The 26,506-nt window shown below is 41.6% G+C and overlaps 1 protein-coding gene across 6 annotated transcripts in view; it reads left to right on the forward strand.

Moving 5' to 3' along the window:
* The window catches only part of LOC105918954 (unconventional myosin-XVIIIa), a 188,869-nt gene that overhangs the window by 150,678 nt on the left and 11,685 nt on the right, over nucleotides 1-26,506 (forward strand). For 5 of the 6 annotated variants that reach the window (XM_036133281.1, XM_036133278.1, XM_036133279.1 and 2 more), the window contains 8 exons: nucleotides 2,619-2,765; nucleotides 3,390-3,503; nucleotides 4,916-5,032; nucleotides 6,241-6,324; nucleotides 7,379-7,516; nucleotides 21,518-21,703; nucleotides 24,352-24,491; nucleotides 26,135-26,179. In XM_036133281.1, coding sequence (XP_035989174.1) covers nucleotides 2,619-2,765; nucleotides 3,390-3,503; nucleotides 4,916-5,032; nucleotides 6,241-6,324; nucleotides 7,379-7,516; nucleotides 21,518-21,703; nucleotides 24,352-24,491; nucleotides 26,135-26,179 — 971 coding nt within the window. The remainder of the gene's footprint in view (nucleotides 1-2,618; nucleotides 2,766-3,389; nucleotides 3,504-4,915; nucleotides 5,033-6,240; nucleotides 6,325-7,378; nucleotides 7,517-21,517; nucleotides 21,704-24,351; nucleotides 24,492-26,134; nucleotides 26,180-26,506) is intronic. The other variant, XM_036133283.1, reaches the window with a different exon arrangement.

Genomic DNA, 26,506 nt, shown 5'->3' on the forward strand with positions numbered 1-26,506 from the left:
CTCCCAGACCCTTTAACACCCAGAACCTCAGCAGTAACCCCTCCAGTACATCCGACAAAGAGAGCCTGGTCAGCCACTTGGGAAATTGGCTGTCTAGCCAAAGGTGAGGGGGTAAGAGCTTCAGAAGAGGTCCAGGGACCTCTAAGTCTCCATGGGGCTCTGGGTGCTTGTCTTCTCGGCGAGACCCCCGACGCTTGTCGTCTGGACGAGACCCCCGACGGAGCTTGTCGTCTGGATGAGGGCCGCGACGCCGCTTGTCGTCTGGACGAGGGCCGCGACGCCCAGTGTCCCGATGAGCCCCAGAGTTGCGGCCTGAAAGAGGGCTCGTCTGAACCCCCTCCTCGTGGACCAGTGGTAGACCCTCCTGGGTTCCCACGTCGCAGACTGGCGGCAGACCCTCCTGGGTTCCCACGTCACAGACTGGCGGCAGACCCTCCTGGGTCCAAGCGTCGCAGACTGGCGGCAGACCCTCCTGGGTTGCAGCGTCTTGGGCCGGCTGCGGACCCTCCTGGGTTGCAGCGTCTTGGGCCGGCTGCGGACCCTCCTGGGTTGCAGCGTCTTGGGCCGGCTGCGGACCCTCCCGGGTTGCAGCGTCTTGGGCCGGCTGCAGACCCTCCCGGGTTGCAGCGTCTTGGGCCGGCTGCGGACCCTCCCGGGTTGCAGCGTCTTGGGCCGGCTGCGGACCCTCCTGGATTGCAGCATCTTGGGCCGGCTGCGGACCCTCCCGGGTTGCAGCGTCTTGGACCGGCTGCGGAGACTGTGCTGCTTTAAAGCTGCCGGAAGCCGGCACTGGAGCTGAGGTAGAGGGCGGGTCCTCTGGGACAGGTGCAGGTGCCGAGGCGTCGGCTGGACCCTTGGGGACAGGATCGAGTCTACTATAGAAACCCTGGAGAGCCGCTCTATAGTGCCCCTCGACCTCCTTTAATTTAGCCTCCAGCTCCTCTGAATACTGGCTGAAAAGAGCCTCCCTAAGGTGTTTAATAATAGGGGCAAAAGTTCTTATCTGGTCCTCCAGAGCCAGATCCTCAGCATCACGGGCGCCACCAGGAGGCGCTGTGGGCTGCTCAGCTCTGGGGAGCACCGGACTCCGATCCACTGGGCAGGAAGTGGCAACGGACGGGCGCGGTACTGGCTCGCCTGTCGGCCGAACAGTACGGGTGAGGGAGCGATCCACAGGTTTCCGTCCCCTCCTCCGACGGCGGGACGGCAGGACTTGCTGGAGGTCTAACTCCTTCGGTAGAGCCGGGATCGGCGGAGCCCACAGCGTTCCCTGCATCTCCTCTTCTGGAGGGAGAGAGAGAAAAAGATCCGGGCGAAGATCCCGCACCACCTCCGCTTCGACCTCCATAAACAAAGTTGGGTCAGGATAAAACCCATGGGCAGAGCCGACAGCGGTGTCGCTGGGTGAGTGATCCCTTCTATTCTGAGCAGAACCTGAATTTGTTAAAAACAGCCCTCCCAATCGTAAGCTCCGAGCAGGCAGCGAGTTACTGCTGCTGCGGCTACTGGAGAGATGGTGTCTGGGACCGACACCAGGGGGACAGAACGCCAATCTGGAACCCTCCAAAGCCATAGTTTGTGGAGGGGGGGGGGGAAGCAAAAAAAATTTAAGGGGAGAAAAAAAACCCTCTACAAGCTTGTTTGGCGATAGGTTTTAGGGGGGCCAGATCATTCTGTTATGAACGTGAATCAGGCAAACCCAGTATTCAAACCAAACAAGCGAGGTATAAGCAAAAAACAGGACTTTAATAATGAAACAGGGACAGGCGGGCTCAATAGTCAAAAGGGCAGTCCAACATCCGGTACACAAAAGGCAGTCCAAAATAGGCAGAGGTACAGACAGGGCAAAAGCAAGCTCGGATAACCATGGGACAGAATCAGGTCGGTAAACCGGTAAATCAGTCAGACAGGGCAGAAAAAACAGATCAGGGAACAGGCTGGCTCACAATCAAAAAGGCTCTCAGATTAGCATCAACAGGTCAATCAAGAAAGGAACGCTGGAAAAAACCTCACCGTGGGCTCGTTAATGATCTGGCGGAGAACTAAAGACTGAGGCAGAACTATATAGTGAAGTGCACAGGTGAAATGGAGTGAAAACTAATTACAGGGAAACAGCTGGAACTAATCAGAGGCAGGGAAGTGACTGACAGAGAACTGAACTGATAGGTTGGTGACTGCTGACAGGGGAGTGACAAGCTAATAGGGTAAAAACAGGGAGGTGAGCTGGCAGGTGAACAGAACTGAGCTAAAAGCTTACAGAACCCTAACAGATAGTATAACACAAAGAACAAAATCAAACCACAACAAAACTCAAACTAACTCCATAATTCAAAACTAAGACAGAACCTAAAATCATGACAGTGTTGTTTGGTGCAAATAACAAACTTTATGCTTATTTTAATTTCTGTCATCTCTCATGTTGTTAATAACACAAAACGAGGTGTGATTGTTGTTCAGGGAATTATGCAAATTTCTCCTCACCTAAATGTTTCCTAATCCACACACAATAACCAGATAGGGACAGCTCCGTATGTAAAAATTAAGAAAAGTGACTGACAATAATTAAGAAAAGTGACAGACAATAAAGTAGGCCAACCTAATAATGCCTGTTTGTCCAGGTGACAAACTCTGATATAGAGACTGAGAAACGCCTGAAGAAGGACTTAAAGAGGACCAAGGCACTGCTGGCTGATGCCCAGATCATGTTGGACCACATCAAGAACAATGCTCCCAGCAAGAGAGAGATCGCCCAGCTGAAAAATCAGGTACAGACACGTCTACACACAAGATATTTCACTCATGATACTTTTTCATACTCTTGTATAGATTTTTAACTGTGTAAGACAGCATGTTTTAAATCTAATTTCAGGAATAATTAAAATATCCAGGGAGAAAAAAGTAAAGGCCTTCAATACATGATTTTTTTAGAATCTAATTACTAGGACCTTTTTTTATTTCTGAGATTTTTTGCAGCTCTAGTGGCTTGCTTTTTAACACAGTAGGCTGACAGGAAGTGGGGGGAAAAGGGGGAGAGACATGCGGCAAAGCACTATGGGTTAGAGTCGAACCCGGGTCGACCACGTCGAGGACTAAGGCCTCCGTACATGGGTCGCGCTACCCACTGCGCCACCAGCACACCCATTACTAGATCTTCTATTTATCTGAAAAAATGTGCAGCCTATAAATGGCTGCAAACATAAACAGCCATTTATAGGCTGCACTTGTGCAACCTTCTAAAAGAAACTTCTGGTCCAAAGAACAAGGTCCATATGACTAAAGCCTTGGGTTAATATCCCAAGAGCCTGAACAAAAGCCATAACTTAGTTCCCTGTTAATCCAAATTTCAAGTTGTATTTCATTTCAAATACTGATTTTTTTCTGTATTTTAGTTGGAAGAGTCTGAGTTCACCTGTGCAGCTGCTGTTAAAGCCCGGAAATCCATGGAGGTGGAGATTGAAGACCTACATGTTCAGATGGAGGAGATCTCTAAGGCCAAACAGATGGTTTGTACTCTTCTCTGCATCATTTTCTTGAGCGGAAAATGATGCAGAGACAGGTACAAGACACAGTCTTGTACCTGTCAACAAGCCTTGGTTAAAGCAAAAACTTTTCACGACTTTCACACACACTTTCACACAATATTTTCTGAGCATTTGGGGTGGATATTTTGTTCTCTCAAAAAGGAGCTTTTTTTCTATGTAGCACCCACCACCCAACCATAATAGCCGTACTATATCTAAAATCTTTCTGCAATATTATCAGCGTGCAAAAACACAAAACACATAAACTCATCTTCAGAATCTTAGCCCAAAATGGTGATCTACACCGCGTAATATACTTTCAGCAGTTATTGCCAGTTATTGCAACTGTAAACTGCATAAAATATGGGCAAAAATTGCTCCCGCTGCCTTTACTCCCTTTGGCTCCTATGTCAGCCTAGAGCAGAAAAGAGCCAGCCAATATGGCAGCGACTCAGGATACACTCCGACATCTAGTATATTTTTCTATAGGTAGCAGTGTGTGAACGCGGAGAGGCAGAGGGATATTTCAGCCAGTACTGTGTCCGTAGAGCGGCAGTGCAAGCAGGTCTCTAACATGTTTATCGTCACTTATTTTAGAGCCCAAATAAGCAACTTCACTTTCTGAAACAGGCCCAAAAAACAGCAACCCGCGACTCATGAAATTTACATGCGGCTTTAGAAAAAAGGAAGCCCAAAGTTACTTATAATAAGCAGACTTGGTAACTTTGTCTTGACCGCCCGGTCAATCAACTGCAAGCCAGCGAGGTAAGCCAGCTGTGTGGGAGCAGGAAGGTCCGAATGTGTTCGAGCACATTTAAAATTAAGCATGTAAATACGCTGAGCAGATATTTCAGTTTTCCACACCTTCTCACATAAAAAAGTTAATTTTATGTCACAGAAAGCGTACTATATCCAACCTTATTCACAGCTTTTCACTCCTCTCCACCATTGCTCTTTCTGGCTAAATAATTCTCCTCAAAACACAATGAATCATGGGATATAATTAGCCACAAAGGATACGCTGGACCCATCCTTCAGATCTGGGGAAAACAGGTCACATTTCTGGGCCGCATTTGAAGGACCCTTCAAATTTGGGCAGCTTTCGGCGCATCGCTGTGATGCCTTGATTTTGGACACACCCAGGGGGAGGTGTGGCTTGATCTGGTTTTGGTGTACAGATAGTGCTTAAGCTTCACCTAGTGGTGAAAAATAGCTTATTGTTCCTATAAGTATGTATATGTATATTTTTAAAATGTAGAAACTGGCAAAATGCTGTGAAGCACAGCAATCACATTTTGTTTTATTGCTTTTTTAAGAAGCTGCTGCCATGTTGTTGCTACATAACTACTCTAATGGCTTTCATACCGATTGATTTGCTGCTTTCTGTCCATTAGCTGGAAGAACAGCTGAGCCGTGTTCAAAGAGAGAAGAACGACCTGCAGTCCAGAATGGAGGAGGATCAGGAGGACTTCAACGAGCTGATGAAAAAACACAAGTCTTCTGTGGCCCAGGTGTTAGTCGTTGAAAAAAGTAGTGACATAAAGATTTCAGGAAGGAAAGTTGGAAATAATTTGAAAATATACAGAAATATTCAGTTACAGTGTCATTTTCTAATACTGGTGGAAAAGTTGCTTTAAATGGCTACCGATGATGTTTAAAGTGAGCCAAGTCTGTTTCTGTTTGTGTATCTTTGACTTACCATGAAAATAATGTTTGACACTGCTCATTCTGAAGTGTGATTTATTTATGTCTAAATCATACCAGCTGATACCAAGAATGCTTTCGATGTTCAATATATATGTAATACATTTTGGATAGTTAATTGTGCTTTATCAAATCCTCTCTGCCAAGCAGCTTTTGGTGGAGGCATTGCAATGGCGCAGGGCAGCGTCTCACTGACTGGTAAAACAAGGCTTGTCATCTCTGAAGACAATCCCATTGCATAGAGATATGGAAAAGAGATTACCCAACCGGTAGCAATCTCATAATTTTATTTTTTTATTTTTTTTTATGATTGACGTCTGTCTTCCAAAATACCAGTGCTTGGCCCCATAGCATGGGGTTCATGAGAGACTACCTCCAGAACTTGGGAGTGGACAAGATGGAGTTATCTGCCTGTAATCATAACCTTATACACTTACATGATCAGCTCTGACAGAGCTGTTCTGGACAGTAAGCAACACAACCTCACTGGCTGATGTGACAAATGCTGATTAAGGCTTTACAGCAATATGTCACCAACTGGTTACCAGCAGTTCGGCTGTTGTGGTGGTGTACAGTTCTTTCACACACTAGTGAGGCCCCGGTTTGTTAGATAAATACATAGTTAATTTGCATGTATGTCAGAGTCAAAAGCAGAATAAGCTGTGCAGTATTGCCAGAGAAGATTTGACAAGTGTTTCATGGGTTTTACATGGGTGCAATCCACAAATGGATTTTCCTTAGAATGTGGCACTAACAGTTTGTCAATTATACAAGAGTTATCGCCAAGAAGTGGCGTTACTGTAAAAAAATAATGAACCAAAAACAAATTACCTTCCTTTTTGTGCCAACTGCACAAAACAATTAAAAAAGTCCAATTTTCATGTAGCAAATTACTGTGTAACTAATGGGGAATTGTTCAGTTTCTAACAAAACAAAAAGCAGCAAATGTTTGACACCAACTCCATCAGATCAATTTCCTGTTTTTTTTTATCAGTTCTTTGTGTTGATGTTTCAGTTGGCTCAGAATTTGGCTCAGATTAATGACCTGCAGTCTCAGCTGGAGGAAGCCCTCAAGGAGAAGCAAGAAGTTCAGGAAAAGGTTGGTTTTGAGATGGGTAAAGAGAAACAAGTTTATCTGTAACATTCCTCTTGAAGGGCCGCTTCCCATTTCCTAAAACATCTTCACGGAGCTTTTCCATAAGCTCCATCTGAACTTTATAGTTTGTGACTGTATGATGGCCTTAGTTTAGTGTCACAATGCTGACTCCTTCCTCACAATGTCATCTTCTTGGAGTTTCTGGGCTACAGTTTTTACAAGCATGAACACACATCAGCTAATTTCATTTGATGCCATTTCTTGACAAATACAATCCTGAACATAAGTGGCTCACGTGAGTTTGCTGTGACCCAGGGGGCCAACTTACAACATTTCTTGATTTATTTGGCCCCCTGCGTCACAGTAAATCAAGCCTAGCCAAGACAGTGGGAGAGTCCATTAGTAACTTGGAAATGGTAATGGTTTGGCTAATTCGTATGCAGAGAAAATGTTTTTATTATTTATAAATAACACTTTATATTACAGATTTCATTTAGTCTTATTGCAAGTATACAGTGGCTTAAAGTGTGCTCACTAACCGCATATTTAAATATTTACATCACTAATGCATAAGCTTATTAGCAATGGTCTCATTATTCAGTAAAAAAGTATTAATAATATAGAAATTAATCTGCAACGTGAGCATGTTGTTTTGGAGTCATTCAGGTTTGAGCAGTGGTTAAACCTTGTGAAAAGGTCTCAGAAAATAAAAAAATTATTGCTCAAGTTTCCATCAACATGTCCTGTAATGTTTCAGTCAGCCTAAACAACACGTGGACTAATCATTCAGCACTAGTGTTTACCTTTGGAACTGTATGGTTCTGTCAAGCAAACAAGTATTACATGGATACAAACAAATCTGTGAATTTTTTATTAACTTTGACCTTTGAAGGAAATATAGCTCATAAATGGTACTGAAGTTGTACTGGTATAAATCATCAGCTTTACTAATTTTAAAGACGTTCTTTGCTTTAAAACACTAAAGACTTCATATTATTTGAGCCAATACACACTTCTCTGTGGTATACTACCAGTGTTATGTGTATTTTTGACTTAGATGCAAGTCCTCCAGAGCCAGCTGGAGTTCCAGGAGCAGTCCATGGTTGAAAAATCTCTTGCCAATCGTCAGGAGGCCAAGATCCGTGAACTGGAAACCAAGATGGAGTTTGAAAAGACACAGGTTAAACGACTGGAGGTGAGTAGTAAACACAGTTGGATCTGAGCCGCTGGAAAGTTTACAGGAGAGCACATAAAACAATCATTAGCATGTACATACACACTTATTTGCAGAGGTGTGCTCTATAGCCCCAGTTCCACTGGCTTGTAATGGCCACGCCCCGCACGGCTCCGCTCACTTATGAGTGTTTAAGGAGCAGTTTCTTTCAGGGGCAACCCAGGTATTTGCAGCTCTACTGATGCGTAAGGTCAATGCGAGCTGAGTTTTGAGTGAAGAGAAATGAGAAGGTTTTCTCAGAGAAAGTCCAAAAAAACAGAAGAGCGATAACAATATTAAGGACCAAGGCTTTCTCTCATTTCATTCTGAAAGCTGTTTCTGAAGTGTCCATCCATCCACCTCTTATTGTACAAGGTAACGACTGTCTGCCTTTTCCTGCTGCCGGTCTGTCTATCTGTATAAAGACTAAGAGTACCCGTTGAAAGTAGCTCGAGCTACTTTCGAGCTCGGTCAAATCGCACACTCCATCCGCTGACAGAGCGGCATGCTGCCTGGTAGTAAGCATGCAATCAAACCCAGGGTTTCCGCTACATGTAATTGATTGTGGCGCAGTGCCACAGCAAAATAAAAGCCGCCACACCTTCAGAATTAAGTTTTTTTTTATATAAATATATGTATAAATCAATATAGAGTAGTTAAATGTTGCCAGAAAGCAGTTGCCAGTCACCTTCAGGACCACCTCAAACATAATAACCTCTTTGAAATATTCCAGTCAGGTTTCCGCTCTGCCCACAGCACAGAGACAGCCCTAGTCAGAGTTACAAATGACCTCCTCATATCATGCGATGCTGGCTCTTCATCCCTCCTCATCCTTCCTGACCTTTCTGCTGCATTTAATACTGTCGACCATGGCATTCTCTTAAACCGGCTCCACCTCACTACTGGACTAAATGACACTGCTCTCAGTTGGTTCAGATCATATCTCACAAACCGGACAGAATACATCTCCCTAGGCCACTCCAAATCACATCCACACACAGTTACATGTGGTGTCCCCCAGGGGTCAGTCCTTGGCCCCATCCTTTTCATCCTTTACCTCACCCCCCTTGGCCAAATCATCAGCTGCCACAATATTTCATTCCACTGCTATACTGATGACATACAGCTCTATGTAAATGTCAGAGCTGACACCCCACCCTCACAGTCATCCCCATCAAAACTCACCACCTGTCTGGAGGAGATAAAGGTATGGATGGAGCAAAAGTTTCTTCAACTAAATAGCTCCAAAACCGAAGCCATCCTGGTTGGAACTCCTCATCAAACCTAATCATTATCCATAACCAGCATCACCTATTCTGGCACTAACATCCCTCTTTCATCAACAGTTAGAAATCTTGGTGTAAAAATGGACTACCAACTCACTTTTGAAGCCCATATAAATCACCTATGCAAGACCTCTTTCTATCATTTCCAAAATATTTCCAAACTCCGTCCCATTCTCTCCCTCCCAGACGCAGAAAAGCTGGTTCATGCCAATGTCTCCTCCAGACTGGACTATTGCAACGCACTTCTCATTGGGATCCCTAGAAAAAGTCTGCAGACGCTTCAGTACATTCAAAACTCTGCAGCTAGGATCCTGATGAGAGTACAGAAACATGAGCACATTACCCCCATTCTCCATTCACTACACTGGCTTCCCATCTCCACCAGGATCGAGTATAGGGTTTCCCTCCTCATACATCAATGCATCCATGGACATGCCCCCACCTACCTCAAAAACGTATCAACCCACAGAAGACAACCTGCTCCCTTCGCTTCACTCACTCACACCTCCTCCACATTTTCAGAACTAGACTCAGGACAATGGGAGATAGGGCATTTTGTGCTGCTGCCCCGCATCTGTGAAATGCCCTCCCTGACACCTTCAGGGCTACCGCTCAGGAGGGAAGGAAAACTAGAGCTGACAGTCAATTTAGCGTCTTTCCTGCTTTATTTAGCGACTCTTCAGACCCCTCTAGCAATTTTCTTTCAAAAAGTAACTAGCAATAACGACTTTTAGCAACTTTTTTATTTTAATGCCAACGATACAGAAAGCACCAGTCAGTCTGGAATTGCTGTATTGAGGCAGCGTCAATAAGTGCCACTGAGGGTTCTTGCTTCCCTCAGCGCTGTCTTACAGGCACAACACAGCTGCGGCTGCCACGTCAGAAACACTTGTTCTTGCCTGAGTGGATCAGATTGATATATACCACCATTTTTACTTACGCACAGTTCTTGTGAGGCTCCTCTCCACCCAGGTGGCTTTTATGCTCCTTACAGCATACCTGCTCCCTTCGCCACCTTGCCGGGAATCCTTAACTCTGTCACTGGAAACAGCTTGAAGAAGGAGCGGCTACCCCAGGAACCTGCAGCAACACTCGGTTTCAAAGCAGACAGTGATCAAATGTCAAAACGGAAAATGGTATTATGCAAAACCAATTCGTCCATTGCTTAGGTGGTGGATCAGTCAATCACCTCATTCTGCATCTTCCAGCTTCGGACACTCTTAGGCTCGCTAAATTTCCCCCTGATTACTCCTAATATTTTTTCACCTTAAGAAGCCTATGAAGACCTAGGATGCTTTGTGAATAACTTTTATCTTACTGAGGTAAAATTCTCAGAAAAATGGTAGAATTCGGGAAATTCTAAGACTTTTCCTAAAACAATGTCACTAATAGCTACTTTTAGTCTCAGGATATTTTGTTAATACGGGCACTGGTGCGTTGTAAAAGGAGCAAAACAAGTTTTGGGGGAGTGAGATGCTTGATGGGTATTTTTTTAGTAAAACCATGTTGTTGGAATTAGAAGGAACTATTTTTAGTTCTTAATTGGAGATACATTTATATCTTCATTGTGACACTCACAAAGCTATATTTTTCCTGATATGCAGTCCTGCAAAAAAAAAAATTGATGAACACTTCATCAGATAACCGTCCTAAGTTTCACCAAAACCAGGCGACTACAGATGCCAGACTTCCAGCTGTTTTGGGTGGACCCCAGCGCAGAGTTCTTGGGGAAAAGAGAGGAGATAAAATGTGCTTTTATATAAATGAACGTTAGTTTACTGATTTCACTGTATTACAGAGGAGATGTCATCTGCCTCTGGAGTCATTTTTTATTGATTGTCAACCAGGAATCTACAACCTTTTTCAGTGCAGGACCCCCTTATTAAAGGTGAGGCTGTGCAAAGATACCCTTCCATGTCAGCAATGGGGTAAACCTTTTTATAAACTGAGGGAGTTCACCTGGTTTTGTTCCTGTTGGTGTTTACATCCCACCAAAAGCCTACACATCAGAGGCTGAAATGCAACTCATTGAGCTGATAACAGATGTGGAAAAAAGAAACACCCAGACTCTTTCATCATTGTTCTTGGGGCTTTTAACTGCACAAACCTCTCCAAATGAACTTCCAAAGTGCAGGCAGCATATCAAGTGTCCCACCTGGGTAAAACAGTCTAGACCACTGCTACACAGCTTCAGAACATGCACATAGGGCCATCACCAGATCTCCTTTGGGACTTTTTGATCTTTTTGCCTGTAGTTTAGACTATTGAGCCTGACCAAGGCATCACTGAGCTGCTGGACAGGTTGAGTTTCAACCTGGTGGCATTGGATGGACCTAAACATGACATCCCTGAATTGTTCTATTGGATTTAGGTGAGGGGACTGTGTAGGCCAGTCATTGACATCAACTCCTTCACCCTCCAGAAACTGACTGCTTACCCAGGCCCCACTATACCAACATAGGATCGAACAATGGGTCACCTGCATTACAGAAAAGCACACTGGGACTCCTTACAACCAGAGCAATTCAGGTCAGGCATTTCACAACCATACCTGTGTCTTGCCATGCCAGCCATATGGGATGGTCTCATCCATATGTTGACCAGATATTGAAAGTTGCCCTACGCTGTGGCTGAACAGGCAAAAATTAAATTGCAATTTACAGCGAGGAATCGATTTCCAAGTGTGGTCAGAGCTAACAACTGCCCTCATATTGCTATAATGGCACCGCTTTAAACGAATCTGCTTTTTTTTTAAATAGAAAGCATTTCCATTCCATAACTGTACATTGTGATGCGCAAATGTTCCGAACAAATATAGTCTATATTCCACCTAGACATGACAATCCACCTTGACATTGAACCACCTTTTTATGTTGGCCACAGATCTTCCATCTGCTACTGCTGCATTCACAGCATTCGCCACCTCCTGCTACTCCATTCGTTTCTTTTTATCACTTATTCCAGAGGAATGAATGACAAATAAAAGTGGCCGTATTCCCTCCATCTTCAATACTAATACCTGTATTTCACATTCAGTGAGTCTCTTTTTAAAGGTATACTATGCAACCGGGGTTGATTTTCCAGCGAGGCTCCCCCCAGAGGGCGAAAGTAAAAGTGCACTGTCGTAAAGATGCTCAGCTGTTCTGGTTCTCCGTCAAGCCAGGCGCGGTTGTTTTGAGCTTAGCAGACAGGCGAACGCAACGAAAAGTGGAAAAAACGGCAGTACAAACAATGACTAACACAGTGAAGGTATGAACATCAAGCTTCCCGCAGCGCTATCTTGGCGAGGCTGCCGCGAGCCGCGGCGGCGGTGGCTTGGCGAGCCACCGCCGCGGCCGCGGCCGCCTCGCCAAGCCGTGGCCGCCTCGCCAGTTCTATTATTATTATTATTATTATTATTATTATTTTTTAATTTTTTTTATGTTGGCGAGACGCTACCGCCACTGCCTCGCCAAGCCACCGCGGCCGCGGCGAGGCGGCCGCGGTAGAGTCTCGCCAACATAAAAAAAATAATAATAACAATAAAAAAAAATAATAATAATAATAATAATAAATAAAACTCGATATGCTTACATGTTTATTTGACATTAACACGCGGTTCTTTGTTGTTGCTTTCGCGCGTGCATATAGTGAATGGCAGGACAAAAACACATGGAGTTCTCACCGTAAAGCGAGACTTCTGTGTGTGCGGGCCGTGAGCTCTTGCAATTGCAAGTGCGGTATTTCCCCCACAGACCCCCAGGGCGGCCGAGAAAACCTTTATTCGACCTGAAATGACTCATTTACTCATCCAAAACAGTATGGAACACATTAATTAACTGAAAAATGTTGCATAGTATGCCTTTAAATCTGTCACAAGTACAAAATAAAGTTACACCTCTTCAAATTCTTGAGTACAAGTACACAAATTGTGTTCTGTGAGTTGCACATCATAAGTGTCTGTCATTCAGTTCTGCTACAGTTGATCTAAAACAAATGGTGCAAAACAAATTCAAACACGTGTATTAAAATCTTCAAAACAATATTTTTTAATATTTTTTTCCCTTAACACAAATACAAATCCACAAGTACAACTGCACGAATCTGCTCCTTTGAGTCACAAATTCATCTTTACAAGTTATGCCTTCATTTTCACTTTTGACACAACCGCCCCAACGGTAAAAAATGATCTGTGACTTGTGGGTAGTACCCTTGATCAGACAGCAGGGGGAACTGCCTGCTCGGTCAGTCTGTACCAACCCGGAACTACGGCTTATTGCCTTGTTGCCTTCAAAGGACCCAGCACACATATGCCTTCGAAGAACGCAGCTCTCGCTGTCATACAGCGTATACATTTAAATTTGTTTAAATATTTGATTTTCTTTGTACTTAACTGTGCACTCCCACAGTTTTGATCACGCAATGGATTCGTTTGTAATCTTTTGTGACCTGCAGTTCTTAATTGAAAAGGGGATATTTACCAAAGATGTGGATTTTTATTCCAGAAAAAAATAATAAAATAATAAAAAGGATGTGTCCACCTTTTATATTCAGAGGTAAAAAAAAATACAACGTAATATTGTATTTATCATAATATATAATATTGTCTTTATTATATATTTATTTAGTCTATAAGTTTATCAATTTTTCAATTTAATATTTAAATAAGAATAATTCGATTTTTTTGTCCCTTGGAAAGCAGTATTTTCAATTTCAAGTCCAATCTAGAATATATTACACATTTAGGATGATTAGGTTGGGTTTTTTTTATTCGTTTTTTATTCTGGCAGGTACCTTACAGTCAAAGTAAAAATATTTATTTAAAATGTTAACATAAAATTTGCATTTCTGTTATTATTAGTAGTAATAATAATAATATTGGATCACCATCACAAAGGATCTTAATGATGTTAATGATGGTAATGTTAAACAAATAAATTATGGCTCATGCCTTCCATAACCATCACCTTTAACTTTCAAGACTTTTACCATAAAGAACTTAATAGACACATAGTATAAGCTATATGTTGAATTTTTCTGATTTCATTGTTCATCAGCCTGCATTACCAAACAACACATTTTCCTTTCAAGTCAAGCATCGTCACCGCTGCCAACCTAATTATCCTATGAAAACTGTGTAACCAGTTCTACATTCAATCAATGTTATTTTCAATTAATAGACTGAAACACAAACACCGTTTGTGTAAGTAAAATAGCCCATAAGTAAATATTTCCGTGATATTTTTATATTATTGGTTATTTTATTGTGTTGCAGGTCAAGGAACCTTGGGATGTTCTTGGATTGGCCCAGATTGGGCCATTACCAGAGACCTTTCTGAGAACCACCTCTATCTTTACTGTTATCAATCTGTACACCAACTGGGTGGTTGCTGAGCCTCTATGAACAAAGTGGATGCAGAAGTTTCTTCAGTAATCATCTCTAAGCTGTATACATTTGGCCTAGTCAGAAAAATAACAGATCAGGGAAAAGAGTTTGTAAACCAGGTGAAATGTCATCCATCTTCTCTTCTGTTATGACCCAACTTGTCTAGGGGGAAGGGGGGGGAGTAACATTTAGAGCCAACACTAAAAAGGTTATGTAAAAACGTAATAATTTATTGTGTAGTTGGAACAAAATGGGTAGAAAAAATAAATACACATAGGACCTTACATAATTGGAAATATTACAAAAAAAGGAGTTGCCACCGTGCGGAAGAGATCTACTTCCATGAAGGTGTCTCCAGACTGACATCCTATTATAGGCTAACAAGTAAGCGCTTTTAGATGTTCCACACTTCAGTGAATTAATAATCTTTGTGTTCTTATTTTTAGTTCTTGAGATTAACTGCAATGACTATATATATATATATATATATATATATATATATATATATATATATATATATATATATAAGGGCTGTCAATCGATTAAAAAAATGTATCTAATTAATTACATACTCTGTAATTAATTAATCTAAATTAATCGCATATAATTTTTGCTGTGAAAGTATTTCAAATATTTAAATTCAAATGATTCAATGAATAATCGGCATTAGATACATTAAAGTTCAAAAACTCTTATTCACATTCCGTGCCTTCAGACGTTTTAATGTGTGTCGTTGTGGCATATGTGGCACACGATGAAAATAAATGAACACTCCCCTCACCTTACAACAGTAAAGTGACGTCCGCTCTACTTCCGGGTTACGCCGGTAGGCAAAAGCAGGACTGTTCTCGCCAAACACCGTGACAAAACGGGTGAATAAAGCCGGGCATACACTGTATGAGTTTTTCAGTCGTGGTACTTATATACATCTCAAACTGTGCGACGGAACCGCGGGGTTTAAAAGTTCACCGCTCACGATCTGTGTTCACTGTACGACGCTCGGACGCGACCGGAGTGTCGTGCCCCCTCCGGAAGAGGGGGGAGAGTTGGGTAGTACCCGCCGGCGCATGGAAGGCGCCGGGCGTCGGGGGGAACGGAGGGGAGAGAGGAAAGACGAGACGCCCCGGCGGCCAGCGCGTCGCGCGGACCGGTGTTGTACGCAATTCTGTTCCCCCATGGAAATCTGTTTCCCCTGTGTTGGGAGCGCGCATTGCAGCGAGGGAGGCTGGGCTGAACACTGTCACGTCACTTCTGATAGATTTCTCGGTTAAAACCAAAAATTAAAAAAACTCAAGTCAAGGTTTTAAAATTTACTTTATTCGGTAGCTGTTTCCAAAATTATAAAATACACACACGAAACCATACACGAAAAACCCGGATGAAAACAATAGCAGTGAACTACCCATCCATCCATCCATTTTCCAAACCGCTTAATCCCTCATGGGGTCACAGGGGGTGCTGGTGCCTATCTCCAGCGTTCACTGGGCGAGAGGCGGGGTACACCCTGGACAGGTCGCCAGTCTGTCGCAGGGCAACACAGAGAGACAAACAACCATTCACACCTAAGGACAATTTGGAGAAGCCAATTAACCTAACAGTCATGTTTTCGGACTGTGGGAGGAAGCCAGAGTACCCAGAGAGAACCCACGCATGCACAGGGAGAACATGAAAACTCCATGCAGAAAGACCCAGGGGTGTACTCGAACCTTCTTGCTGCAAGGCAACAGCGCTACCCACTGCGCCACTGTACAGCCCTGACTGTAAGGTACCTGCCAGAATAAAAAACGAATAAAAAAAACAACATCATCATCCTAAATGTGTAATATATTCTAGATTGGACTTGAAATTGTAAATACTGCTTTCCAAGGGACAAAAAAAATCGTATTATTCTTATTTAAATATTAAATTGAAAAATTGATAAACTTATAGACTAAATAAATATATAATAAAGACAATATTATATATTATGATAAATACAATATTACGTTGTATTTTTGTTTACCTCTGAATATAAAAGGTGGACACATCCTTTTTATTATTTTTTTTTTTTCTGGAATAAAAATCCACATCTTTGGTAAATATCCCCTTTTCAATGAAGAACTGCAGGTCACAAAAGATTACAAACGAATCCATTGCGTGATCAAAACTGTGGGAGTGCACAGTTAAGTACAGAGAAAATCAAATATTTAAACAAATTTCAATGTATACGCTGTATGACAGCGAGAGCTGCGTTCTTCGAAGGCATATGTGTGCTGGGTCCTTTGAAGGCAACAAGGCAATAAGCCGTAGTTCCGGGTTGGTACAGACTGACCGAGCAGGCAGTTCCCCCTGCTGTCTCATCAAGGGTACTACCCACAAGTCACAGATCATTTTTTACCGTTGGGGCGGTTGTGTCAAAAGTGAAAATGAAGGCGTAACTTGTAAAGATGAATTTGTGACTCACAGGAGCAGATTCGTGCAGTTGTACTTGTGGATTTGTATTTGTGTTGAGGGAAAAAAATATTAAAAAATATTGTTTTGAAGATTTTAATACACGTACTTGTGACAGATTAAAAAAATTTACAATTACAAAACACCAAAATTACAATGCATAAATAGTTTAGCAACAATAGTTCTGGACCATTTGGAGCAAAACTGAGAATGTAAGAGGTTTTTGATGTGCAACTCACAGAACACAATTTGTGTACTTGTACTTAAAATTTGAACAGGTGTAAAAAAAATTGTACTTGTAATTTTTTTTTTTTAGAATTTAACTCCCTCTACAACTTCAAATTCACACTTACAATGCACAAATCCAATTGGAACAAGATTACCTTCATACACATCACCTCCTGCTGTGTAATGAGCTGCATTGAACACATGAAGAAATCCATATTTCCTGCTATTTTGGTGAAAGTAATGTAAATGTAGTGTAATCCCTTACAATTCAAAGACAGTAATGTTGTAATGTATCAAATTACTTTGAGATGACAGTAACAAGTAATAAATAATGGATTACGCTTTTGAAGTAACTCGCCCAACACTGCACAATATGTAAGCTACAGTAAGCAACAATCATACAACATGATTCAAATTAAGTTTGCGATTTTGTAGTTTATTTTGATACATTTTTAATGTATTTTATTTATTTTATTTGGAAATACATTTTGATGTATTTGTGCCCATCCCTGAGTGTACGTACGGTTTTATACATCAGAAATTCAGTACAGTTGCCAAACTTACCCAGAGCCCCAGCTCTGTTGATCCATCCATTCCCTTAGCTCTTAGCAGTAATGATTTTATGGGATTCTTCATAAATAAAATTGATTCCATTAAAAATAAAATAATTGGCATCCTCCCAAACATGATTACCTCGTCCTCAGTAAGTGAAGCAGCATTGGTGAAATCTTTAGAACCTGCGCAGTGTCTGAACTGTTTAAAAGCAGTAGAGCTTTCTGAGCTATCTAAAATTTTTGCTTCATCTAAACCTTCTACCTGTATGTTAGACCCAATCCCAACCAAGTTGTTTAAGGAGGTATTCCCTCTGATCAGTGGTCCTATTTTAGACATGATTAATCTATCCCTGGTAAATAGATATGTACGACAGGCTTTTAAAGTAGCTGTTATTAAACCTTTACTTAAGAAACCATCTCTTGATCAAGATGAGTTAGTAAATTACAGACCTATATCTAATCTTCTTTTCTTATCTAAAATTCTTGAGAAAGTAGTTGCTAATCAACTATGTGAACATTTACAAAGTAATGACTTACTTGAGGAGTTTCAGTCAGGCTTTAGAGCTCATCATAGCACTGAAACAGCTCTGGTGAAGGTCACTAATGACATTCTCATGGCCTCAGATAATGGACTTGTGTCTATACTTGTCCTGTTAGATCTCAGTGCTGCATTTGATACAGTTGATCACAATATTCTCCTACAAAGACTTGAGCATACTGTAGGGATTAAGGGAAAAGCATTAGGCTGGTTTAAATCTTATCTGTCGGACAGATTCCAGTTTGTCCATGTTAATAATAAATCTTCCTCAAACTCTAGGGTCACTTGTGGAGTACCACAGGGTTCAGTCCTTGGACCAATTCTATTTACTATATATATGCTTCCGATTGGCAAAATTATCAGACAGCATGGGATTAATTTCCACTGTTATGCTGATGACACTCAGCTATATTTATCCATAAATCCTGATGAATCCAATCAGTTACTTCGACTGCAGTCATGTCTTGATGACATCAAAAGCTGGATGACTTTAAATTTCCTGCATTTAAATTCTGACAAGACAGAAGTTGTAATCTTTGGGCCAGAGTCTTCAAAAAATAAAGTTCTTAATCAATCACTTAATCTGGATGGCATTAACTTGGCCTCTGGTAATAAAGTTAAAAATCTTGGTGTTGTTTTCGACCAAGACATGTCCCATATTAAACAGGTTTCCAGAGTTTCCTTTTTTCACCTCAGGAATATCGCCAAAATTAGAAACATTCTGTCCAGGGGTGATGCTGAAAAACTAGTCCATGCATTTGTTACTTCAAGGCTGGACTATTGTAATTCTTTACTATCAGGAAGTCCACAAAATGCAGTTCGAAGTCTTCAGCTGATCCAAAATGCTGCGGCAAGAGTTCTGATGAAAATCAACAAGAGGGATCATATTTCTCCAAATTTAGCTTCCCTTCATTGGCTTCCTGTTAAATCAAGAATAGAATTTAAAATTCTCCTTCTAACGTATAAAGCCCTTAATAATCAAGCTCCATCATATATCAGAGCTCTGATTACCCCGTATATTCCTAACAGAGCACTTCGCTCTCAGACTGCAGGTCTGCTGGTGGTTCCTAGAGTCTCTAAAAGTAGAATGGGAGGCAGATCCTTTAGCTACCAGGCTCCTCTCCTGTGGAACCAACTCCCAGTTTTGGTCCGTGAGGCAGACACCCTGTCTACTTTTAAGACTAATCTTAAAACTTTCCTTTTTGACAAAGCTTATAGTTAGAGTGGCTCATGTTACCCTGAGCTATCTCTATAGTTGTGCTGTGATAGGCATAGGCTACTGGAGGACATCAGGGTCTAATTTTCTCACTCTACTGATTTCTACTGTTCTTCAGTCTACTGTTCTCCAGTTTTGCATTGTATTACATTGAAATGACTGTCGTCATTTCAGCTTTTAACTTTTTGCTCTCTCTCTTTTTCTTCATAGTAGGCACACCTGGTCTGACGTTCTGTTAAACTGTGACATCATCCAGAGAAGACGGCTCACCCGCTACTACCATCTAATGTAGAACAGATTACTAGATCAATGTGTGCTTCTGTGCTTTTTTGTCTCTCTTGTTGTGTCTCTGCTCTGTCTTCTGTAACCCCAGTCGGTCGAGGCAGATGACCGTTCATACTGAGCCAGGTTTTCCTTCCTGTTAATGGGGAGTTTTTCTTCCCACTGTTGCTTCATGCTTGCTCAGTATGAGGGATTGTTGCAAAGCCATGTACAATGCAGACGACTCTCCCTGTGGCTCTACGGTTCCCCAGGAGTGAATGCTGCTTGTCGGGACTTTGATGCAATCAACTGGTTTCCTTATATAGGACATTTTTGACCAATCTGTATAATCTGACCCTATCTGTATAATATGATTGAACTTGATTTTTTAAAGTGCCTTGAGATGACATGTTTCATGATATGGCGCAATATAAATAAAATTGAATTGAATTGAAATTGAATTTTTTTTGTGCACCGGAAGTTTCAAATTTTCTCGCTCCCGTCAACATTTAGTATGAAAGCTGCGCACTCTTTTTATGCATGAGGCCCAGATCAATATCCTACAAGTTTAACTGACTTGATATTATACTCTGATTAAAAGGTATTCCTATACATTTTTTCAGCAGTGTATTTCAGCTTAGTATTTTCTGCGTATCGGATGGCTTGAGTGCTATGCTGCTAGCATGCCAACATCAGGCTTTGAAAATCCTAAATCTGACTGGAATGGGTTATGTATGTGTACAGGGTCCGAAATTAACACTCGCCAGTCGCCAAATGCGAGTAAATTTCCCGTTTGGCGAATGAATTTCAGGGGGCTAGCTGCAACATGGCGAGTAAATGTTTGTACCAAATAAAATAAAAATAACATAAAATCAACAGAACCCATCTGGGCTGCGAATGATCCGTTCACAGCTCTGTCCATCCAGAGCTCAGTCTTGACCCGCCTTCTATGGAGCTGGTTCAGCTCCTTTCACATTCAGAACCAGTCATGACTGCACGCTGGATCAGAAAACAGATCTGCTAACCAGATCAGCAGTCTAAAACGCCAATTAGTCTGTTTAAAGGTTTCGTTCTTATTGATTCAGCATTTTTTTAACTACGTGCGCTGCTGTTCTTCGCTTCACCGCTCTTACTGCGCCCCCCCACACCCCCACCCCTCTCGGAGCCAGGTGCTTTTATCAGCGGCCAGCCTTCAAAATGTGAATCACTGCGTTTAATGTCCTTCCACTCGTACCAAAATTTCCCAATTAAAGTCAGTAGGAGAGTCAGTAGCTGTGTTTCATGCTCTTTAGTTTTTACCTACACAGAACCAGTGGTGCTTTGGTGGGCGTGGTTCCTTGCGCTTGAATTCAGGTACGCAAAATTACGTTACATGTAATTTAGGTGCGCACAGGGTCATTTGAAGGAACTTGTAACATCGGAGGCTGCAGCTCAGACCGATTATTTCTTCTCTCCTCCCTAAAGGAGCCCTTTACAATCTTCATTTATGCATTTTCCCCACTGTTTACCCCTCGCGTGCAGCGCACCAGAGTAAGAGCCAGCAGCTGGATCATGCGTAAAGACGCAGCGTGAACCCTGCGTGCTTTAAGTGTTTGCAGCTGAGGGAAAATGTTGGGATGTATAGGCTTAATGAAACTCCGCCTCATTCACCTACATGGATAGACTAATGTTTTTTATTGCTTGGATGTGAATCTGATAAATTATATTGTGTCTTTTATAATCAACTACAATATTTTCTTATCAATATAGATAAGAAACAGAGATTTCTCTTCCAGGGTCCAGTCAGCCACGCCCCCAACCCCAACCCCCCCCCCCCCCCCCGAAAATTAACATAATATCATTCTTAATTTTTATAAAAATTGAGGTCTGGTCAGGATTAATATTTTGGCCGGTAAAAAATATGCCTGGCCGGTTGATTTTTACATCTACCGGCCAACTTGGCCGGTGAATCAGGAAGTTAATTTTGGACACTGTATGTGTATTGGTTGTACTAATGCAAAGTCTTGTGTTCAATCCTGTAAATGCATAATCCGCTCTCTTCATCTTCCAAACATGTAAAAAACAAGGTTTGTATACATTTTGTAACCTTCTTTCTGGTTTTGCAGAACCTTGTTGCTCGTCTAAAGGAGAATGTTGAGAAACTGACTGAAGAACGAGATCAACGCATCAGTAGTGAGAATCGTGAGAAGGAGCAAAATAAGCGTTTGCAGAGGCAGATCCGAGATGTCAAAGAGGAGATGGGTGAACTTGCTAAAAAGGAAGCAGAGGCAACCCACAAAAAACATGAGCTGGTAAGGATAGACTGTAGAACAGGACTCACCAACCTTTTTGAAACTGAGAGCTAATTCCTTGGTACTGTCATATAAAGGGCTAACAGAACTGACCTTTGTAAAATAAACAGATTTTTAATGCTTTTTTAAAATGTTATCAATTTAAAATCCATATAAATGCAAGTATGATTAAAAAGAAAGAGCAATAGATTTGCTGATGTGCTATTTTTAGAACATACTCATGGGTGGCATATATGGTCCTTGGGGGCTACCTGGTGTCCGTCGAAAATGTGTTGGTGACCTGTGAGAACGGCTTGCAGATTAAAGGAGCAATAAGTGAAATTTCACCACTAGGTGGGCTGTTGAGCACTGTCTATAGCCCAAAACAAGACGTGTAACAAGCCAGGGCTCTCTATACCTCCACTCCAGCTGCAACCCAGCTCTCCTTTCCCCTCACCTTCTCACCCGTCACCTCGTATGTAAATATTTGCAAAGGATAAATTCACAGCTAAACAGCATCACTTTTTGGAGGAACATGTCTAGTGGAGAAATATCGTAAGTAATTCATAATTTTATGATGCTGTTAGCAAGAGAATGTTTTTGATCCGCTGGGCTTGCTCTTTGCCATTTTGCTGCTACCTAACACTGCTCTGACGGTGGCATTTTATGGGCATTTTATGGGCAGGGAGGGACTAAGCCCTGAATGACAGCTGTTCACATTGATGTACATGCATGCACTGCTGGCCCGGCTTTGTAAACAAGAGACTGGAGAACAACAGAGAGAGATGCAGTGTGCCGTCTTACCGTAGTCCATCTGTTATGCCAGAAGCTGTTTGAATATGATTATTATTATTAATTATAATTTGGTGTTATAACTGTAATAATAGGTTATTCAAACTCAAATAGTAGCTATAACAAAATATGACTCAAATGGTGGTGATACCAGCGGTAAGCTTGTAATAATTTATAACACTAATGCATTTATTAATTAGCTGTTATGAACTCATTATAACTGCCATTAGAGTTTAAACCCTTACTTCTTTATTACTTCTTTATGTTTTAATGTCAGATGTTAACACGAAAAGTGGTAACTCTATTTTCTGAAAGACCATGCAACTGTGAATTGGAATAAACACAAACAATTACTATTCCACAAGTTGTTGCTTTTATTGAACCAAAGGCAATTCCCTGTTACAGTAATTATCTGATCCAACAACCATGGGAACCCTACTCACTACTAAACTAAACATGCAAAATATATGTGAAAATAAAGGTCAAAAATGGAATAAAATAAGAAATGGCAAATCTTAGTTCACTCAGTTGTTTAAACATCACATTCAAGACGTCGGCATTTAACATAGCAGCATTGACAGACAAAACAGCTTTGAGAATCCCACTGGATGCTTTAATGTTTTCCAACAAGCTAGTTCAGCTTAGCTAGCTAAAGTTTAGCTAAGCTACACCCTTCCAAAATGGCGACTATGACGACACGTGACCCTTATGCATCACCTTGAGTGATGCGTAAGGGGAGGTCTTAGTGACGTAACCAACGCTTATGCTGATGTGGGGTGGTACCTCGATCAGAGAGGGAGCGGCTTGGCTGAGGAGTTTAAAGAAAGACCGCAAACTGAGGTTTAACAAATATATTTAACTGATAAGAGGACAGGGACAGAGAGGAACAGAGAAAAGAATTGAAGAAGATGGAAAAATCAACCTGCGGCGGAATCACTTATAAAGCACAAACCAGCACAGCCAAAATCACTTACAAAAAGCATGCACATACAACAGGAAATATTCAACAGTTAAAACAACTCCGTCTTGGAGTAAACAAGAATTAACTAAACTCCTACTTCTGCCCAGGCACACCTAACCCACCTTACGGGTGAAAAGAGAAATAAAAATAAAAGGGGAAAGCCCGTTACTTGAGTTGTCTCAGGGGTGTCCCAGCTCCAAATCCGTGGGCGTCCAGGAGCGCTTCGGCGAGCGCAGGTCCATCAGGCAGCAAGGAAAAGGGAGGGGGGTCCCCAAAGTCTCTCTCTGGGCTGTTCAGACACTTTGTTCGGCCAAAACGAAAGCGTGGTCCTCTTTCGATCACCGGGAGCTCTCAGTCTTTGATCAAAGGGAATCCAAAAGTACCTTTTTAAGTCGACCTCCTGTTCAACACAGGGATGAGGTTGCTTCGGTAAATCTCGGACCAGCGAGAAAATCGAGCACATGGCGCGTGGGGGTTGAAACCCACGGAGTGAAACAGCTGCGTGCCTTCCCGTACTGGCAGAGCACCAAGAAGAAGGCAGAATGCAGGTGCGGCTGGGTTTTATATCTTTCCATAGCAACGTTATCTTCTTCACTTCGTTGTTAGGGTCGCGGCCATTTTGGGCCGTGTTGCATGATGGGAGTTGGTGGCCATTTTGACCACATTGCATCATGAGAAATGCAGTCTGTCACGTCCTGAACTAATGCAGGCTGTCACGTCCTGAACTGGCATAACACCATCTAGAAAAAACCTTTATTTCTTCACATCACTATTTTTTAGTTCTTTCAATCTAAAATAATGGAATTTCACTTAATGCTCCTTTAAGTGTCACTCATCAATAATACTGAACTATTCAGGTTAAATGCTCCTTTGCACCAAATAAGCATGATTAGGTTTCCCTTTCACTCATTTATAGGAGATGGCTATTGAGAGCCTAGAAGCTGCAAATCAGAGCCTTCAGGCAGACCTTAAACTGGCCTTCAAAAGGATAGGTGACCTGCAGGCAGCCATTGAGGATGAGATGGAGAGTGATGACAATGAAGACCTCATAAACAGGTAAAGAACCCATACCCCATAGAACACTACAGTACTTTGCTTCACTGAAAACTGATTCCTACAGTAAACTATGGCCCTGATGAATTTTGACTCCTGTTAACACCAATGTTGGGCTAGTTCATCCTTAACAACACCTAGTTTCATATCAGTTTCATCCAGATTAACATGAACTGATTCATGCTTATAGTTCACCACCCAAACATTTTGACTTATCTCCCTTCTTGTTCATCTATCATATTTAAAAAAAAAAACATAGTTATGTATGTTATTTGTCATTTACAAATTAGCAAATTTTTATGACTTAGCCAAGCAAATCGTTTCTTATTCTCCTTTTGTAACATAAACTGTTATGGTTTATGGTGGCTGAATTCCCAAAACAGCAGCTCCCATACACAGGTATTATTGCTTTCATCAACCGAGAAGCCAGCAGGAGGGTTAGTGTGCATCCATATCTTTTGTGAAGAGGGATTTTTTTCCTCCCTCAATGTTCCTTTACAGACTCTGTACAAAGCACACTCATGTTGAATTATTATGTCTGCCATATTTGGGTGAAGTGGGTGTCGTGAGGAGTTGGTGGAGGTAAATCCAGCTGTTTACAGATGAATCTCACTGTTAGTCTGACCGTACGACTCCTTCCCAGAGTAAACTCTGTCAGAAAGGGGAGAGGGAGGAGCTGACAAATTCAGCTTTTCCAAGTTTTATAATTGATATTTTATCCTTGATACTTTTGTTATTTTTATCTTTTTTATTTTTTTTACTTTTGTTTGTAGCAGTTTGAGAGACTTAAAACAGTATAAGTAACATTTAGCATTATTATAATATGATTGATTTTGACTTTGTAAAGTGTCTCAAGATGACATGTTTCATGAATTGACGCTATGTAAATAAAATTGAATTGAATTGAATTATCAATGTTTTTATATTTCAAAATAGTATTACCTCCAACTCTATTGCTTAGAATGTCATCTTTCTTTTACTGCCTCTCTCAGATCGCTTTGTAGATCTCACGCCCACTTATCGCACACACATTGTTTTTGCCCAAACAATTTAGCCCTCCTTATTTGGAATCTTTGAAGATCAGGCTAAAGTGATTTTAAAGGCTGTGGTTGCTCCTGAAACAGAGCACTGTTAAATCAATGCAAGATGAGCTGGATGTTGCTTGCTGAAATGACTGCAGTGTTCAGATTCCAAGTGAACAACACTGTCCAAAGGTTACCTGAAACTCTAAAGACTGTTCCAACTGATATATATCTGCAGGGAACGCAAGAAGTAGATTGTTTTCAATGCAGTCAACAGTGCACACACCAAGTTAAAGGTTATGTCCCAGTTCTGAGGCTTCCTGTCCAAATACACAGATACATTTCCTGAGCTGCATGCCAAGCCCCACAGTCCCACAAGGACCGTTTTTCTGTACGCAGTAGTGGGAAACAGCCAGCCTAGAAAATGCTCCCTAAAAACACATTTGACTAAAGGGTGGAACATCCCAACATTGGTCACAGCATTCACACCAGATATTTAAAGCACCACTCCCTTTTTCTTGTTTTGTTTACCATGATTCTCATTTCATCTCCTTCTGTTGTCTTTTATTTTGTTTTTTTCTTGTCTTTTCTTTCTTTTATCATAACGATCATCACTACGGCCAGTTTGCAGGATATGGTGGCAAAGTACCAGAAAAGAAGGATTCGAACGTGAGGACCATGATCTTGTGTTGTTTTTTTCTTTGCTGGAAATGATGATGCATTTAGCATCACTGAATGGTTCCAAACAAGCATTACATGAATGGGTCAAAAATTGGCTTTGGTTCTCTCCATCATTTAGCTCAACTTCTCCATCATTGGCAAAAGCTTTCCTATGTCACAAATGCATCATCAACAAGTTTAACCTGTCTCCATAACCCACCTGTGCTTTTTCATTGCATGCCTTTATATATAGTTGTTATGAATATCACTGCTGTTAACTGCACTTTGAAACAACTTCTTCTGATGCAAGTAAAAATCTGTCATTTGGCTTCAGGA

Source organism: Fundulus heteroclitus, unplaced genomic scaffold (genome assembly GCF_011125445.2).
Source record: "Fundulus heteroclitus isolate FHET01 unplaced genomic scaffold, MU-UCD_Fhet_4.1 scaffold_60, whole genome shotgun sequence".
NCBI classification, from domain to species: Eukaryota; Metazoa; Chordata; class Actinopteri; order Cyprinodontiformes; family Fundulidae; genus Fundulus; species Fundulus heteroclitus.